The sequence below is a fragment of the Sceloporus undulatus genome, chromosome 2, assembly GCF_019175285.1.
Source record: "Sceloporus undulatus isolate JIND9_A2432 ecotype Alabama chromosome 2, SceUnd_v1.1, whole genome shotgun sequence".
Lineage (NCBI taxonomy): Eukaryota > Metazoa > Chordata > Lepidosauria > Squamata > Phrynosomatidae > Sceloporus > Sceloporus undulatus.
This window is the reverse complement of record NC_056523.1, coordinates 4,565,506-4,585,767: the sequence shown is the minus strand read 5'-3', so window position 1 is coordinate 4,585,767 and position 20,262 is coordinate 4,565,506. Positions and strand designations below refer to the sequence as shown.

At 44.3% G+C, this 20,262-nt stretch overlaps 1 protein-coding gene across 1 annotated transcript; it reads right to left on the bottom strand.

The window, feature by feature from the left end:
* Nucleotides 1-1,529: 1,529 nt before the first annotated feature.
* LOC121922961 (antigen peptide transporter 1-like) lies at nt 1,530-18,370 on the bottom strand. The gene is given in 12 exon segments (XM_042452964.1): nt 1,530-2,417; nt 3,239-3,375; nt 4,990-5,082; nt 5,085-5,142; nt 6,240-6,413; nt 7,248-7,436; nt 8,124-8,252; nt 8,378-8,575; nt 12,141-12,346; nt 15,595-15,725; nt 15,874-15,988; nt 17,500-18,370. Coding segments are annotated over 12 exon segments (2,205 nt in total). The 5' UTR covers nt 18,023-18,370; the 3' UTR covers nt 1,530-2,165.
* Nucleotides 18,371-20,262: the final 1,892 nt, after the last annotated feature.

Here is a 20,262-nt window from a genome sequence, read left to right as displayed (position 1 = left end):
TTCTCCAGGGATGGATTAAGCTCCTCCTATCTTTTGCCACACTACATAGATGGAGATGTTAAGAGTTGAGTTAAGATACAACACTTGCACCGACCCAGTTTTTTTTTGTTCAATTTTTGATCCAAATAGTATATACAGTATTTATTATCTGTAATAAGACCCCAGTTCTGGTATTCTTAAAAACTTGGATGATATACAAATAATCCTCAAATGGGAATGACATTAAGCAAGACTTTTGCATGTGGTAGCGCTAATGTTAAAAGAATGGACAAGGCACAAGGCACAAGTATATTGCACTACATGATGACATGTTCATTTGTTGCCCTACATTGCTACTTGCCATAGGCAAAGAAGAACATTACTCTGCCAGTGACTGTTTATGCTGTTCTGAAGTGGCAAGGGATGGTGGCCTCTGTCATAATTCAAACTGACATACACATAAAAAGATTCTCTTACTCTCTAAAGGGAAACATCAGGACAATGAACAAATAAATAAATAAGGCCCCAAATGAGACAACATTTCTAATAAAACATTTTAATTTAGACAACACACACAAAAACTCTCACCTTTTTTTCTATTCACATAAACATGCACATACATAACAATGGTTGTTTCCTTTCATTCACACACACAGAAAATAGCTCTGGAGAATTCTTGGCATTTCTACTAGTTCCTAAGGTCTAGCAGGTGACTTTAAGGTGTATATATATACATAATACATACAGTGCTGCTGAAATACACATCCTTTGGCACACTCAGCCATATTCCATACATACACCCATACTCCATACATGGAGAGAAAGAAAGAGGGAGACTCTCTGCCTGCCCATTTAATTCAAATATATAATACAGGGTAGAAACAGCAACATTGGGATATATCTCCAAACTCCAGTCCATTGACAGTGTGTTGAACAGAGACCATGGTTTCCTGGCACACTCCACACATTTTGCCCACTTTGTCACATCTCTTTTCTGGTTCCCAGGCAGCATCACACTATATTCCAGGATTTCCTTCCACCATTCATATGGTCACTTACTCATTGTGGCTTTAGGTTAAAACTGAACTTGTCACTTCATCGCCATACCCGCAGATTTTGCATCTCTATTATTATTCATATTCATAACTCACCCATACATGGAGAGGAAGAAAGAGGGAGACTTTGCTTGAATGTCTGAACAGTGTAGCTTTACCCCTCACAGACCTAAGGAGTGCATTTACACAATATTATGATTCCTACGACAGGTCTTCCCTGAATACTCCACCCGGTCCCCCATGGACACAGACCATCATAGGGAACACCCAAACTGCCCATCCCTTGTGACTGGCTTGATTATTGACTACTATAATTCTTTTAATTTTGAATCCTTTTAATTCTTTGATTGTTTAATAAGATTTTATTGTAGTATGGAGGGGAGGGAGGGTATTAATGGGATGTATTTTAACTATATGTTGTATTTTATACTGTGTTTTACCTGATGCTGTAAGCTGTCTTGATCTTCCGGGAGAGGCTGCATATAAATATATTATTATTATTATTTATTAGAGGATGATGTCAAAGGGGACAGGGTGTTTCTTAGACTTGTCTGAATTTTGTGAAAGGGATAATTCCTGAATGGTGATATCCATTCTGTTGCCCTTGTCAGCTCATTGCAGAATGGTAATGAAGGGGAAACTAACATGGCTTTGCATGGGGCTGGCCCAGAAAAATGATTGTATCCCATCTAAAGCGCATGTCAAGAATTTCTTCCAGAAGAACAAACTGACACTGTGAAAGTTGTTTGGTATATCTCATTCCTTAGAAGGCCAAAGGGCTGGGGAATGGTTGTTTACCTTACAGGCAGTGGTACATGACCAACTGGCATCTAGAAGGCAAAATGTCTATTGCATTCATTAGCATGATGACATTTTCCTTGAAGGAGTGACTTTGCAACCCTAACAAACTATATTAGAGCATAAGAGCTTACGGCTCAGGGCTCCCATCCTTTTTCAATTCCACTCCATCAGGGTAGGAGACAGAAATGCATTTCTTTCCCTAAATAAAGTTGGTTCTTTGATTCACCAGACCTGGTCTTCTTATTTCTCATAGACTTAAGGGAAAGAAAGTCCCCTTCAATAGGTAAGGTCCTGGACCCTAGAACTAGATGCTCCACTGTTTTGCTGCCATTATAGAGGCCCATTTGCCACTTTGGGGACACCATTGCATCCTCCCCCATTGGTCCCGTTCTGTTGCCTCTGCACCAGCTGCCAATAGGCTCCCTTCCTCTCCATTAGCTCCTCATGGGTCCCTTTCTCCTGGATCTCCCCCTCTTCCATGACCAGGATGAGATCTGCACGTTCCACACTGTGGAGGCGGTGAGAAATAAGCAGCACAGAACGCCTGTTACGGGCCTTCCCTTCATAAATCTCTTTTTCCACCTGAAATGGACAAATGGGAAAAGCTTCCATTGAGTGCACTCAGCCTCAGTCTTTCCTGCTTCTACTGACTGTACCCTTTGGAACAAAAAACATTCTGCCCAGTTCCTCTCCATTCCCCTGGACATTCTTCATTCCCCTCTCCCCCCCCCCCTTTAAAGATGGGGACAAATTTGCCCTACTCCAGTCTGCCAGAACTTGTCCTGTTCTCCAGAAATTCTTAAAGATTATTGCCAGTGGCTCTGAGATTACTTCTATTGGTTCTTTTAATACCATTGGGTGTAGTTCATCTGACCCTGGAAACTTGAATTTGTTTAGTTTAACCAGGTATTCCTATACTACGTATTCTGTGCTGCATTTCCCCGATTGCACTATCTGCTTCCTATTCCTTAGCATGAGCACCCTTTTCCCTTTTGTGAGAAGACTGAGGCAAAGAAGGTGTTGAATAGTTCTGCCTTTTTTCTGTCCCCTGTTAGCATTTCACCATGTTCTCCACCATTTTCTTCTTCTTCCTTTTGCTACAGACATACCCCCAAAAGCTCTTTTTATTGTTCTTAACCTCTCTAGCAAGCCTGAGCTCGTTCTGCCCAGAACATTTCCCAAAACATTTTGGGATGTTCAAATACTGAGAGGTGATTATGAAAAAAGTCTTGCCACTTCATTATTCTTCCTGGGAGGGTTTTCCAGCTATTGGAAGACATGTTTTTCAGTCAAGAAATAAAATATAGTGGTGGGGGCGGAGGGAAGCTCTGGGCTCCAAAAAACTGGCAGGAAGGCATGTTGCCCATTCCTGCTCTCTGCCAATCCTGCCACATCTAACTCACCTCCTGCTGACTTTCTGTGTCGAGGGCACTGGTGGCATCATCCAGGATTAGCACTCTGGGATCTCTGATCAAAGCCCGAGCGATGGCAACCCCTTGCCTCTGTCCTCCAGAAATCTGGCTTCCTGTTTCTCCAGCATCTGAAAAAAGGAAAATGCTCTGCAGTCAAGTCAGACTCCTTGAGAGCCATTCTCATGTTACATCCTGGCAGAAGCATCTGAGGCTGGGATTCTGGATCAAGCAGGTGGAGCATAATGCTATGCTTGTATTATGTCCATCTCATTATTGTTGTTTACTGGCCTGGGCAGGAAGTGAGCAGTGGAAATGACATAGTCATAGTGGATGCTTCCCACACCACTGAGGAAAGGCTACGCAAACAGGAAAATGGCGACAGGAATGCCAGGAAAGAAAACAAAGTAACACCTCCAGACAAAAGAATCTCTGGAAAAGTGGTGTCAGGATAACCTGGGTTATCCACCGCTGATTCGGGTTTACGCTAGAGAAATCGATCAAAGTAGGATCAAACGCGAATTCAAATGGGAACGATTTTCCTTAAACTAGGATCAAATGCGAGTTCAAATGGGAACTATGTTCATATAATCTGATACTTGATTCACTTTATAGCCCAGGAATGGGGCCCAAATCTCTTGTTTGTCTTTCTGTCCCTGCTGGTAAGCAGCAGCAGCAGCATTGATGCCCCATACCTGGGGCTTGACAGCTGCCAGAGTAGAGGATATTGGGGGCAGGGCATAAAGGGCTAGAAAATATATGCAAGAGTTACATACACATAAGCCACTAACTTATCTGTTGCAATTCAAAGTGTTGCTTTTGATGCAGAAATTCCTAATTTACAGAAATTTGGGGGACTGATAAATTCCTAATTTATGCTGCTCAGGGCCTGCATAGCTTTCCCCCTCTTACATGCCATCATAGTAACTCAGCAACACCTTCAGCATCCCATCCTCTAGGAGCCCTGGTGGCACATTGGTTAAATGTCTGTAATGCAGCCATTCATTGCAAGTTTAATACCAGACAGGGTGCAAGCTTGCCTCAGGCTTGCATCCTTCCAAGGTTGCTAAAATGAGTACCCAACTTGTTGGGGGCAGTGTAAGACAACAGATCACAGGCCTTATGAGAAGTCAGCTTTGTTGTCTAGTTAGCCTGAGGCGGCCAGGGCAGGGGGGAGGCAATGCTTGTGAGCCACTTACAGCCTTCAGGACCCACAGAATTCCCTCCAAATTCCTTCCACATTTTGCCCCCCACAACTAGCAAAGCTTCTGGGGAGCTTGTCATATAATACCATATTCCCCTGCCTGAAAAGGTCTTTTTTAGAGACCAGAAGTGATCAGGCCTTTTTAAAAGAGGAGTGAGATTATGTTTACATAGCAAAGTGTTGTCATAGAAGTTTGAGAGTGCAGTCTGCCATTTTGGGAAGCCATCTGTATGAGGCATTAGCTAGTGTGGAACACTCCAAGGTGTGAAGCAGAAGGAAAATGGCACCCAGAACCTTAAAGGTTTCCCACTCCCTAGATAGCTAAATACAGCCTCCTCTTGACTATCAGCAGCTCTCCAGATCCCTGGCACAAAACCTTCCCATGGTTTGTTATATGGGTCTTTCCTTTTTCTTTTTTAGCTGGGGATATCAGGATGGGAGATTGGGCTTTGCAGCTTTTGCAGGGCGTTTCATTCCTTGAGCTAGAGTCCATTTTGTGTCAGAGAAGGATTGGGTGCCACTGGAAGGAAGAGTCTTATACCTGTGTCGTAGCCATGGCTCAGTCGGGCAACAAACCGATGGGCTCCTACTCGCCGGGGCTGCCTGGCCACCTCTTCCCGGCTCCACTCCCCAAGCCATATGCGATGTTTTCTTCAGGAGCAAAAAGCACTGGCCTTTGGCTCACCAGCACCACCTGCAAGAAGGACAGAAGGGTAAAAAGGATCTGGAGGGCTATTTTATTCCCTACCAATGCCAGGAAAAACCCAATGTGTGGACATAGGAAGGGAATAACAAAGAGGAATAATTGAAGAAGGAGAGAACAAGGGAGCAAGGCAAACGCTTCAGAACAGTAGTGGACAATTGCTTCTATGTCACTATGTGTGTTGTGTGCCTTCAAGTCATTTCCAATTTATGGCGACTATATCGTGGAGTTTTCTTGTTCAGAGGTTTGCCATTGCTTTCCCCTGAGGCTGAGAGCATGTGACTTGCCCAAGGTCACCCAGTGGGTTTCATGGCCAAGCTGAGAATTGAATCCTCATCTCCAGAGTTGTAGTCCAGCACTCAAACCATTATGCCACACTGGCTCTCAAATAATATTTTTGCCAGCATTAATGGAAATAGAAACATAGTTTCCAAGCAAAGGAAATATAATAGTTCCACTATATTCTGCACTGGTCAGGCCTCATCTGGACTACTGTGTTGAGTTCTGGGTACCTCATTTTAAGAAGAATATAGACATGTTGGAGCTGGTCCGGAGAAGGGAAACGACGATGTTACAAGGCATGGAGAATGAAACATATAAGGAAAGGTTGAAAGAGTTGGGCATGTTCAGCCTGGTGAAGAGAAGATTGAAGGCAGGGTGACATGATTGCCCTCTTTAAATATCTTAAGGGCTGTCACAGAGAGGAGGGAGCAGGTCTGTTCTCTGCTGCACCAAAGAGTGGGACCAAGTCTAGTGGTTTTAAGTTACAGGACAGGAGATTTTGTTTGAATGTTAGAAGGAGCATTTTGACATTAAGAGTGGTTCTGCAATGGAACCAACTGCCTAGGGAAATGATGGGGCCTCCTTCTCCAGAAGTCTTCAGAAAGAGCCTGGACAGCAACCTGCTGGGGATGCTCTAGCTGGAAATCTGAACTGAGAATTGGACTCATTGGTCCATGAGGCCCTTTCCAACTTGTGGATTATATGCTGGTGCATCCGCATCAGGTTTAAGTCTAAACTTTCAAACAACCTCAAGGCCTATATATGGGACCAGTAACAGCACTGTTTTCCTGAGAGTAAGGCCTCACCTTTTGGCGCAGGAAATGATGCTCGTATTCACTCAAATTCCTGCCATCCAGCAACACTTGGCCTTTCTGGGGCTCATAAAACCATTCCAGCAGGGCCACAACGGTGCTTTTTCCGGACCCCGAGGGGCCCACGAGGGCCGTCACTGTGCCAGGACACAGCTCCAGGGACACCCCCTGTGAGAAACAGACAGTGTAAGTTGGGGAGAAGGAACTCTTTTGTCAAACAAATCCAGCCATTTTAGGCCTTGGACTTCACATCTTTTCATGTGGGAGATGCTCTTTAGGTGAGATGGGACAGAAATCAAGCAGCCCTCCAGATACTGTTGAACTGCAGCGCTTAGCAATCCTCACCACTAGCTGGGAGCTGCAATCTAAGAACACCTAGGGGTTTAATACACTTTGTATTATGTCACTCACTCCAATTTAATTTGATTCTTATTTCATTTTATGTTTATCTCACCTTTCTCCTGAATGGGATCCAAAGTGACCACAGTGGGTCAACAAAAAAGTACATGAATTAAACATTCATAATCAAAATGTTTTTTTAATATGGTCATTTAATTCTTTAAAAAATAATTTTATAATGAATGTTTAATTCATGTACTTTGTATTGACCCACCGTGGCCATAAAGTAGTAGTCCCACTGAGGGTATGGGAGGTTGCACTTTTTTTAGCATTCTTGTCACATTTTAAATTGTTTTTTCCATTAATAGTATAGATGTGTTAATATGGTAGTTTACTTAATTCTTAAAAACATCAATAATGTTAAAGCAAAAATCAATTTAAAATGTGACAGGAATGCTTTTTAAAAAGTGCAGTTTCCCACACCTCTCAGTGGGATTGCCACCTCATGGCTGTTTCCCATTTGCTTACGTCCCTCTTGAAGCTTAGTCCACCTTTACACCTAGTTTCCTTTTCAGCTCATACTGAGGAAAAGACATATTTCTCTTCCTATTCACTTCCTTGTCACCTTCGATTCCTCACCATTCTGGCTATGCTCCACATTACCTTCAAGACAAAGGAATTGTCCCGGTCAGGGTAGGAGAAAGAAACATCCTTCAGCACCACGTGTCCTTGTAAATCCTGGGGGGCCAACTTGCCGGAAGGGCTGATCTTGGGCATCCGGTCGATGTATTCGAAAACCTTTGCAGAGGAGCCTATCGCCTTCTGAACATTGGGGTACACTTGGAGGAGGACCTAGAGGGGAAAAGGACATAGATGTTCTGTGAGGAAGAAAATATTTGTGGGGAGGCGGGTCAGGGGCAAAAAGGGGGAAACACCAGGCACAGGTGGATCTTAGGGGAAAAAATTAAGCAGTTAAAATTATAGTTACTACATCATAGTTAAATGTTCTAGTTATAAGTTCTAGTACTAAGATGCCCATAAAAGTAATTAAGTTCATTGTTGTGTGCCTTCCAAGTGATTTCCAACTTAGGGCGACCTTAAGTCAACCCTGTCACAGAATTTGCTTGGCAGGTTTCTTCAGCAGGGGTTTGTCATTGCCATCCTTTGAAGATGAGAGTGTGTGACTTGCCCAGGGTCACCTAGTGAGTTTTGTGGATGAACAGGAATTCGCACCCTGTTGGGCATAGTCAAATGCTCAAACCACTATACCATGCTGGATTTCACATAGATATTTTGAAAGGAATCATGTAAGATAGCAAAAGAAGGGAAGCCATGCCTTGATAAACCAAAAGGAGGGAAGTAATATCTTGATAGGTTAGAACTGTAATGGAACTAGGAAGTTTTAGTTACTAAACAGCTAAAACTTTTAAGCTGCTAAAAGTTTTTTTGGTTGAAAGAGAATTATGTCATTACAAGTAAATAGTTACTTTTGAATTCTGGTTACATTTTCCCTCCTTCATGTCTCTCTCACTGGCTTACCCGCACCGCTGTGGAGAACTCCATTTCATACAGGAAAAAGGTAACAAGAGCGCCGGTGCTCACGTGCCCCAGTGTGACAAGATGGCCACCGTAATACAAGATGCCAATTTTGAGAGCCAGTCCTGAGAGCTGTGGGGAAGAAAATTAGGGTTTAGCCTCAAGTCTTTCTCTTGGGATCCCAGATAACATCACACCATTATCTTCTATTTTGTAAGGAAGGGGAACATCTCTCTTCCTGAGGATACAGAACCTACGTTGCTAGTCCACATGGAGGCAGCATAGGCCACAGCCTCCCACTGGTTGAGCTTGTAGGTCTCCTGAAGCTTCTCCTCATAGCACCGAGATGCCCCGTCCTCATTAGCAAAGCTGCGGATGGTGGAGATGGCTTGGAAGTTCTCCACAGCCACCTCATTGGCCTTGGCAAGGGATTCCTGGACCTCCTGTGAAAGGTTCTGGAAGGGAAGAAGTTGAATCAATGGATCGGGACTTGGTAAACCAAAGCATTGAGATTGCATCCTCCCTCTTCTTTTTGTTCATTTTATTTATAGAGAAGGAACTACCATATACACTTGACTAAGGCACATTACAGAATGCCAGATTGTGGCGGTCTGCCGCCACTTGCACCATCTGGGAGCCGCAGCCTTTAAACAGCGCGGTTCCCGGATGCTGCCAAGAAGTAGCGCGGAAATCGCGCTCCTTCTCAGGCCCCGGAAGAGGCGGTGCAAAGCGCAAGGGGCGCATTTGCGGTGTCAGTTCCAGGGCGATACGTGCGGACGCAGCGCATCCAGCACGTAAAGATGGTGGCCCCCATGTGGATGGGCGGCACCATCTCTTACGCACTCCGCGCGTACTAGGGTTGGGGGCCGTGAGGAAGAGACGGCTCTTCCTAACCCTAGTATGCTCAGAGCGCGTACTATGCGCGCGTTTGTAACGCGCCAAAAAGTCAACCTCATGTATAGGTCGAGGGCAGTTTTTGGGGCCAAAAATATGGATTTTGCTATGACCCATGGATAAGTCGAGAGTAAAACTTGGAGGCTCCTTCAGTGTGTGTATGTGTGAACATGTCAAGAGGGACTCTAGATGAGGCTTTTTGCTTCAGCGTTTCAGCCTTCGTCTCATCCTTCACTCCCCACACAGTGGCGGCAAGGGCAGAAGAGGGACTCTGTTTAACAGCAGTCAGTCACCCAGGACTCTTTCTGCTTGGCTCAAGAGAGAAGGAAACTGCTTTCCCCACCGCATGGAGAAATCTGAAAGAGCTGCTATCACATTACAGTAAATAAGTCAACTGGGATTTTGGGGTCAGTTTTCGGGCATAAATTTTTAAACTTATAGCTGAGTGTATACAGTAAGTTGCATTTCCTTCATTCTCCTATAATGGGATTCAAGGCAGCTTATAACATATTCAAAACCAATATAGATTAAAAACTATACAAAACTGTCAATAAACATATAGATATAAATCTTACTTAAAAGATGATTAAACACCAACAATTTGTTTGTTTTTTAAAAGACAATTAGACAGGGCCACCCAAAAGGCCCTGTCTCCCTTGTTTCCTCCAAATGAGCTTGAGAAGGTGGTGGGATGGAAGGGCCTTTCCTGAAGACCTTAGGCTCTGAAGGACTCATAAATACCAGATGTAAGGGAGGATGACTGGCAAGTCTGAGTAGGAAAGATGTGAAGAACATGTGGCCCTAAGGCCCCCAAGTAGGCTCCCAAGGTTGTTTTGTGGCCCTCAACGTCTTCAGACTCCCCAGAACACTCTTCCTCTTGGGGGAAAAAGGGTGTGATGAAGGTGCATCCATGAGCGGTAATTCATCTTTTAGGTAGGATGAAACCCTACCACCTGCAGGAACTGCTTAGCAACTAAAAACACTTGTTTTTAACACCAGAAGCAGACTTCCAGCCACTTGTTGGAAGGGCTTTTCTGACTGTCCATGAGGCTCTTGGACCATCCTGGAGGCCCAAATAATAGCCCTTGGACACAGCACAGTTGCCACCCTTAAAGTAGGGAACAGGGCCACAGAAAAATCAGAGGACAGAGAATCTTCTCCCTTTAGTGGGTGCTGGAATTTATTTATCTACTTATTCATATATTTTCATATATTTATGCATTTCTTAAATTTAAAAAATCAAAGTAGTACATATCAATATAATATGAGATATAGACGATACCCAAATTAGTATGCATGCTTTATGAGGTTCCAAAAATAGATGGCAGATTGGACTAAACTAGTCAAGGGCAAAGTGGGGTCCATGAGCCACATGCAGCCCCTGGAATCCACTTTTGTGCTCCCCCAACCAGCAGTATCATTAGGATTGATATCACCTAGTGCAGTAACTCATAGTGTTACCCCTTCCATTGACTTCCTCCCATTCCACAGTATACAGAATCCTTAGTAATGTTTTTTGTACTAATGTTACTCATCAATTGTAATTCCTGTACATCATTGAAAGTTATGGTAATAGTTGTGACATAAACAATTAGCAACATTAAAAGTATAACTTTAAATTACAATATCATGCTCACAGCCTAAATGCATTTACATGTACATTGTTTCAAATGGTTACAGTGAAAATTTGGTAAGATGTGATTATTTAAATTTTTTTGTTTAAATAACATAAAATTTAAATGTAATTTTTTTGATTTAATTTTTACATTTCTTATTTTAAAAAAAGTAGGGCCTGTCCTTTCTCCTTCCACTGAGCCATACCCCACTCACTCTATTTCTTTCCATTGAGCCTCACCTACTCACCCCCCCAACACACACACTAAGGACATAGGCAAAAACACCTCATTTCTGTAGTGTCACTCTGCCAGGATGTCACTTGGTGCAATCCACACACCCCTAGTGACACCCCTGCATCCAAGCTCCTTCCAGTTCCCCCACCCCTAATTTCTTAAAAAAATCATCATGATACTTCTATATTTCTCTATTTTCATTCAAGTCCTTCTCAGGAAGTGAAACAACATCACCTCCTATTGTCATTTTGGGAAGAACTCCAAGAAATATACAGTCGGCCCTTCGTATCCACAGGGGATCCATTCCTCACACACACTCTATGGATATGAAAAAAGCGGGACCTACAGTCCCGTTGTCCCCACACACTGTCATTCACACACTGCCATTAGAAGGCTTGCCGTCCACAAATGCTCAAATGCACTGTGGCAAGACTCCACAGTAGAAACATTTGGGAGCACTATTAGTGGAAGGGAGCCTGTAGAGGATTGGAGGGGAGAAAATTTGCCAATGCCTCCACCCCACCAATGACATTGCCCACCCCTGGACTAAGCAGGGGGGTGAGGTGTGGGGTGGGGTGTGTGTGTGAGTGTGTGTGTGTGTGTGTGTGTCCTCCTAAAGACAGGTTCACAGCACACATTTATAGCACTATGATTACACTTTAAAGATTCTGTCCTAAACCTTAAATCCCAGAACTCCATAGAGCATTTAAATCCTTAGCCAGAGGGCTCTATTGCCTCATGCAACCAAAAATCTCAGGATTCCATAGGATCATAGAGTTGGAAGATACCACAAGAGCCATCCAGTCCAACCCCCTGCCATTCAGAAACTCTCAAGCAAACCATCTCCGACAGATGGACATCCAGCCTCTCCTTAAAGACCTCCAAAGAAGGAGACTCCACTTCACTTTGAGGGAGTGTGTTCTACTGTCTAACAGCCCTTACTGTCAGGAAGTTCCTCCTAATGTTGAGGTGGTATCTCTTTTTCTGGAGCTTGTGGGTCCTGTTCTCTGGAGCAGAAGAAAACAAGCTTGCTCCATCCTCAATGTGACATCCCTTCAGATATTTAAATAGGGCTATCATATCACCTCAACCTTCTCTTCTCCAGGCTAAACATCCCCAGCTCCCTAAGTGGTTTGTCATAGGGCATGGATGTTGCTGTGGTAGTTAAAGAAGAATCATACAGTTATATAACTAAGTAGTGTGAAAGTTCCCAGTATGTTGAATTTGAATGGCTCTTGAGGTTAAGGCTATGACACCCATGCATCTGTCTAGGTACCTGGTAAAATCTCCCAGAGAGCTTTGGCACCAGGAGTATGAAGGGAAGGGCCACAGTGACGAACAAGGCCAGAGGCACTGACAGCCACAGCATCGTGCCGTAGAGGAAAAGACCCCGCATCAGGTACCACATCAACAGGCTCAGGTCCCCGCTGAGGGCTTCGCTCATGGCATCTGTGTCAGATGTCACACGGGAAGTGAGGTCCCCTGTGAGGAAGAAAAGAGACGGTCAAGTAACAGTTGTGAATAAAGATGAGGAAAGACACAATGATAACTTTTTTTCCTTCCCAGTTGCCTTGATTTTTTCTTCACGATGAGATTCACCATTATTCCATCAACCTGTTCCCTCTTTATTCCCTCCACATGCACCAAGCTCCTTCTGTGATCTGCCCCACGTCTCTCCCACAACCCCTTTGAACCATCTTCTGGGCATCCCACACATCTTGTTTTCCCTCATGCCAGTGGTATCACTAGGGTTGGTGTCACTTCATTGTGGTAATTCATGCTGTTTTAGAGTCATAGAGTGGGCAGAGACCTCTAAGGTTCATCCAGTCCAACCCTAGTCTGCCATGGAATAACACAGAATCAAAGCATCATCAACACATGGCCATCCAGACTTTGTTTAAAGACCTCCAAAGAAGGAGACGCCACCTCTCCGAGGCAGTGAGCTCCACTGTCAAACAGCTCTTGCTGTCAGGAAGGTCCTCCTAATGATGAGGTGGAATCTCTTTTCCTGTCACCTCCAAGCTGCCTGGCGCACACCCCTAGTCACTCTCCCCCACTAACCAGTGTACCTCTGTAACCCATAAGTTGCATCTGCTTATGGGGATAGAGTACTGTTGCTGCCTGGCAGCCCTACCTGAGTCTAGCAGGGCTACGGGCCAGGCTGGAAAAAGGAGACAATGGCAGCAGGGGAGACCAGGGATGCCTTTCCATCCCCTCTTTTCCCTGCCTAGGCAGCAGTCCTATCAGACCTGGAAGGTGTTGCCAGGTGACAGTAGCACCCCATCCTCACCAGCGGCTGCATTAGACTACCTTGCCCTCCATTCCTGCCCACTGCCCTGCTCTGTGCTCCCTGTCCCAGAAGGAAGCATGGGGCAGGGCAGTGGAAAGGAAGGGAGGACAAGGCAGTAGCAGTGTACCAAGCATCTGGGAAAGATGCTGCTGCAATCTGGCAACCCCTTTGGATCTAGTGGATCTGCTGGTTGGGAGGGAAGGGGAGGTGATGGTGGCAAGAATGACCACAGACTCCTTTCCTTTTGCAGAAGAGGAGGAGTCAGTGGTCACCACTGATGCCATGGCACCTCCCTTTCTTGTCCCAGCCAGCAGCCTTGCCAGACCCAAAGAGGGCTACCAGGTAGCACCAGCACCCCACCCTCCCCAGTGGCCACAGCCAATGGATGGCAGAGGTACCCTGGCTGGCAGATGGGGGTCTTGGGATTGACAGTGAATGACCACTTCACTAAGTGTTCACCCCACCTGAGATATCACCCAGTGCAGTCCACACACCTCTATTGACACCCTTGCCTCATGTATGATATGGACATGTTAATTTGCCTGGCAAAAAGTGGGATAGAATTTTTTTAAAATTATTATTATTATTATTATTATTACACAATAATTTTAGTCATTACCTATTATTTATGTATTAGTTATTTTATTATATTATTTATTTGTTAGTTATTGTATATTTTTAAAATGCCAAACAATTGTTACTCAGTGCCTTTTGTCCCAAAGCAACATATCCCCAATGCATTCCTAGCATGTTATTTAGTTGCGTTTCACATTATGTTTAAACACATTGAAAAGTGCTTAATATGGACACAAACCTATCAAAAGGAATACCCAAAACCAATGTCTGATAAGGCAAGAAGAAAATTCATACAGCAAAATTTTGAAATTATGTGGTTCCTTATTATTACATTTCTTTCAGCAACAAGCTTTGCCCATGGACCTCCATTGAAACACGTATTATTTTGGAGTGTAACTTGATCTTAGTTTTTGCAATTAAGTTTAACTGGACTGGCTTTGTATCTATATTTTTATTACTAATAACACCATGTGATGTATAAAACAACCAAGAAGTCACTGACTTTTTTATTTAATAGGGTATCGATTTATTAGTTATGAAAATAGGAAAGCTCAATTTTTCCCCACTTTCCAGATTGAATCATTTTCATTTACAGCAGAATCACTACACAACTCAAGAATCAGAATCAGAATCATTTTTACTCTTCCTCTTCTCATTTTGGTTTTTAGAGAGATACTTCAGTATGAGTCTAGTAACTGTGACGGATTTGATATGCATGTAGTCTACATGGATCTCTTATCTTGCATGCTCCCTTATGTTAGAATTTTCAGGTGTCAGTAGTTTTAATGAACTGTTATCCTAAAATTGCTGACCAAATAAAAATATTTTGATAAGAAAAACAGTTCCTGGTGGGAAATTAATTTTTTTTAAATGTGTCTAAAATTTATTTGAAAAATGGAAGAAAAAAGATCTACATTTTAAGAGAAACAGTAATCAGAGTAGTTTTTAAAAAAGAAACAGTGTTAAGTTTTTATGCTACTTTTTAGCAATAAAACAATGCTACTTATGCTGCATTGTATTGCCCATAAATGTTTAAAGTATCGTTATATACTGTATATACTTGACTATAAGTCAACTTTATGTATAAATCGAGGGAAAGTTTTGTAGCCAGAATTATGGATTTTGATATGACCCACAGATAAGTATAGGGTCAAATTTAGGAGCATATAGCAAAGGACCTAAAGAATGAAGCAAAGCAAAACAATATCACAGAACTTACAAAAGTCCAGCAGACATAACTCTTTGTGCTTACTCTAAAGAGTGGATGAATGAGAGAGTAGAGGGAATTGGTGTTTAATATACAGTGGGCCCTCGCCTTATGCGGAGATCTGTTCCGGATCCCTCCGCGTATGGCGAATTCCGCCTATGCTCAAGCCCCATTGGAAACAATGGGGCTCGTGCATGGCGGCACGGTGGCGCGCAGGGCGCAACAGGTGTGCGTGCCCATTCAATGGAATGGGATGCGCCGCCCCTTCCGCCCCGCGGCTTCAGCACGTATGCTCAAGCTGCGTAAAGCGCGCCTGCGTATGACACGGGCGCGCTGTATTATACTCTTGCTTTTCACCAGGAGATGGTTCCTTCTTTTAAATAAGAATTAAGATACAGTACTTACATTGACCCATTGATAAGTTGACTCAGATCTTTGGGGGTCAATTTTTTGACCTAAATTTCTACACTTATATATGAGTATATACAGTACATAATGTATTTACTCCAGGCTCTATGTGTGAAACAGGCCTGTGGGCGGCCATTTCCAGCTTTCAATCTCAAAAAAAGAATTTAAGACAAAGAATTATGGATAAACAACAGATTTGGGGAGACGGCCGTATGAGTTTAAGGGATGACCACGAATTAGATGCTTTACCTGTTCGGTTAGCGTGAAAGAACCCAATCTCCTGACGCAGGATTGATCTGAAAACAGTGCTCTGGAGTCGGATGTGGAACCGGTTCATGGTAGTGTTGTAGAGGCAGTCACAGACAAACTCTGCCACGGCACTGCGGGCATGTGGAAAAGTCATTTGGAAAGTCTCTGGTCACCAGCACCCCAACTATCTTCTTCCTCCTACCCCCCCCCCCCACCATCACCAAATATTCATCCTGCCCTCCCAGTAGTTCTCCCACAGTCATCTTCCTTGCTGCTTACCTGCCCACAGTGAAAAGAGACATCAGCCACAGGGCTTTCTTGAAGGAGGATGTGCCGGCTTCAGTCACAATCCAGTCAGTCACACGTCCCATGTAATACGGGATGGCCATCTCCCCTGGGATGCACAAAGAGAAAGGCCTTAGGACTCCTGGGTGCTCTGGAATCATAGAATCATAGAGTTGGAAGAGACCACAAAGGCCATCCAGTCCAACCCCTGCCATGCAGGATCTCTCAATCAAAGGATACTCAACAGATGGCAATCAAGGAAGGGGACTGGGACCCTCGAACGCTAGAACCTGAGCCACTTATCAGGCTGGCCAGGGGCTAGAAGGCTGCAGTTGGGAGCAGGCCTGCTTTTCGAAAAGTTACAAGTACACAAAAAATTAAATAGCCATATGTATGATAGGTTGAATATTCCACGAAATTTAAAAAATACGTCTTCATTAGGAATGATTAAATTCATTAGAAATACACACACTAATTATGAACAAATAACATCCACACATATTTGACATACACAAACACACATATGAATTACATGAATCGTCATCATCATCATCATCTTAAACATATTCAGAACCAGAGTGGTAAAGGACACCAGGTTTTGAATCCCTGTTTGGCCATTCTCTCAGCCTCAGGGCAAGACGACATCAAACCACACTCAGAACAAACTGTGCCATGAAACTTCACCTTGGGGTTGTCATAAGTTGGAAATTATTTGAAGGCACATAACAGCAGTTGATATTAAATTAAAAGCAATCAAGTTATTATAATACTGATGATACCATTGATTGCTATCAGTATTTTCCTTCAAGTTATTTCCCAATTATGGCACCCCAAAGGTGAACCTCTCATGGGATTTTCTTGGCAAGATTTCTTCAGAGGACATTTGCCATTGCCTTCCCCTGAAGCTGAGAGCATGCGTCTTGCCCAAGGTCACCCAGTGGGTTTCATGGCCGAGATGAGAATCAAACCCTGATCTCTAGAATTGTAGTCCAACACTAATGGTCTGTAAATTGCAAAGGAAATTTATTTTCTTAAAACTAAAATTCTGGACATTTATTGGCATTCCCAAACTTAACAGTCAGTATTTAAAAACAATTAGCATTTTAGGCATTTAGCAGCCTGTAAACCAGAATGTGATTTTTTTTAAAAAAATAAATAAATCTGTATATGTCACAATTTGCAAACTGGGTTGTCAATTTTTTAAAAAAAACTCTAGTGGGCCACAGTTCTTGTGAGGCCGCATGTGGCCTGTGGCCTATCCTTGTTGTGGTGACCTGAGGGTGAATCTACCACTGGGTTTTCTTGGCAAGTTTCTTCAGAGGTGGTTTGCCACTGCTGTCCTCTGAGGCGGAGAGAGTGTGACTTGCCCAAGGTCACCCAGTGGGTTTCCATGGCTGAGCAGAGCTTCAAACCCTATTCTCCAGAGTCCTAGTCCAATGCTCAAACCACTATGCCCTGCTGGCTCTCACTTATCATCCTTCCGCCTCTGATCAATGTTGGCACTCCAGTGAGGATGCTGAGCTAGATCTAGAAGACCACCAAGCTCCAATTGAAGGGGGCTGAGATTAGGGGGAGGCTAAAGTAGGACCCCTAACTCCACACACCTGCATGGCTACTCACCCAAGGATGAAGCCACAAGGAGGCCTGCGATGGCCATGAACCTCAGTGCCTCTGGCCTCATGCTCAAGACAAGGTGCCCAAAGGATGCTGAGGATGCTGAGGGTCTCTCCTTCGCCACCACTCCCCCCTGGGGAAGAAGGTGATGCCAAAGGAAGACAACTGCCCCCAAAATGCCATAGTTGAGGACAAACACATCAGCTCTGCCCCAGCTGTGAGTCAGTTCTAGGGTGTCCTCTTTGGGAAGGAGCATGTGCTGCAGGGTGGCATAGCAGGGTATCAGAAAGCTGAGGAGGGCAGCTGAGGTGAAGAGGGCATCTCGAAGGGCACAAGGCAATCTGTGCCTGAGGCAGGTGATGGCATAAGCTGAGAGGGTCAGCGTGGCCCACCGCCCCAGGGCAAGGGCCCAGGAAAATGCCAAGGGGTTCCATCCAGGGGGTCTCAGCCTTTGCCAGGCCAGGCGGAGGGCAAGGAAGTCTAGAAGTGCCACCAGGAAGATCCACAGACAGGGCACCAGGGGCTTCATCAGGCTCAGGAAGAGACCTCTAGGCCAAAGCCAGAGATGATGATGACGATGATGGATGAGTCCAAGAAAAGGAGCCCAAGTTGTTCTGCTGCAGCAAAACAGGCTCTTCCTTCCTTCCTTAGGCTTCAAAGTTCCTCCAAAAGGACATCCTTGAATTTTCTCATTAATAAAAAGATGCGAAGAGATGTTTCCAAGGAAGCAGAAAGTTCTGCAATGAAGGGCAGTGTAGGAAGGCTGCTCGGTGTGTCAAGTCCAGCAGGGCTTCTGGGTCCTTTTGCAAAGGAGGAGCCACTGAAAAAGGTTGGGGGCGCGCCCTCTGGCGGCCACCTCCCTCAACTGCGCCTCTGTGTCAAGCCAAGGCAAAGTAGACTTTCTTAGAATTAGAATCGGAATAAAAAGTGGATCTGAAGAGAGGAGGGGAAAAGGAGCGGGGGATGGAATCTGGGTGCCTTTTTTATTCCTTGCTCGGCCCTCCACTGGAGCCATAAACCATTTCTTCTCTGGAAATCCCCTCCACCGGTTTGTGTTCTTCCTGCAAGAGATGTGCTTTCCCAGAATCTGAAAGTGAAACCATCCGTTTGAAAGAGGGAGAGGCTGAAAGGGAGGGCAGCCCAGGAGGGGAAAGGAGATGCCCAGGCAGGAGAAAGAGGAGCCTTGGTTTCCCCCTAAGAGCAACTCTGCCTGTAGAGACAAGTGGGGGTTTCCCAGCCAGGCAAAACATGCACAAAGCTGGAAGGGATCCCAAGGGTCATCTAATCCAACCCCTGCCTGGGAAGGCATCTGTAGATGATCCAGGAATCCATTCCAATCCCCAAGGAGTCAGCCTTCCTGGGAGTCTGGGGACTTGTTGCTCTCTGGTTGTCCTCCCTTATAGGGTCGTTGTGACTCTAAAGGGTGGGGAGAGGAGAGCCCTCAACTCCTTGGAAGGAAGGGAGAATGTGCATGGAAAAGGCCAACAGAATACTGTGTCCTTTTAAATTTTACTCTTGGTCTTTGTAATAAAGCCGGTAAATTTTGCATTAGGTACCAGTTGGCATGGACTGTTGCTGGTAATTTCTTCATGATTGAATTGTATGGTGTGAAAGGGAACTAGGAGTCCTAGTAGGCCACAAGTTGAATACGAGTCAACACTGTGATGTGGCAGTGATAAAGGCCAATGCAATTCTAGGCAGCATCAATAACATTATAGTGTCTAGATCAAGGAAAGTAATAGTGCCACTATATTCTGCTCTGGTCAGGCCCCACCTGGAATATTGTGTCCAGTTCTGGGCACCACAATTCAAAAAGACATTGAGAAACTGGAGTGTGTACAAAGGAGGGAGACTAAAATGGTGAAGGGTCTGGAAACCATGCCCTATAAGGAATGACTAAGGGAGCTGGGGATGTTTAGCCTGGAGAAGAGAAGGTTAAGAGGTGATATGATAGCCCTGTTTAAATATTTGAAGGGATGTCATATTAGGAGGGAGCAAATTTGTTTTCTGCTGCTCCAGAGAACAGGATCTGGAACAATGGATGGAAGCAACAGGAAAAGAGATTCCACCTCAACATTAGGAGGAACCTCCTGACAGTAAAGGATGTTTGATAGTGGAACACACTCCCTCAAATGGAGAGTGGTGAAATCTCCCTCCTTGGAAGTCTTTAAACAGAGGCTGGATGGCCATCTGTCAGGGATGCTTTGACTGAGAGCTCCTGCATAGCAGAAGAGGGTTGGACTGGATGTCCCTTGGGGTCTCTTCAATGCTATGATTCTATGTAAAAAGAAAAAAAGCAAATTTCCACCTAAATATGCTCATGATCAAAGGAGAAGGCACCGCATTTTATTCCCGAAGTGATGTGCTACTATGATTTAAGTGAGTTTAATATGGAAAAACTGTATAAGAGCAAAATATCTGTTTATTTCTCCTGGGCTGAGAAACTCCCTGTGTGTTTTGCCCTAATGTATGATAGATGACATAAACATCTGAATATATATGGACTGCAGAAGCACTTCTAAAGCACCCAATGGTGGGTATGCATATGTTGTTGTTGTTACATTTATTTATAGAGCGCCATAGGCTTTACACAGCGCTTTGGAGAGCAGAGCATATGTGGAGACCTTAGCTGTAGGTGTCACTTTGGAAGCAAAACACAAGGCTTTGTAATGGGCAGAGAGCACTAATATGTAGACTCCAGAATAACTCAGGTGTCCCATTGTCTCCAAACATCCCTCCAACACTTCAATCTTTGGGGTGACAACACTC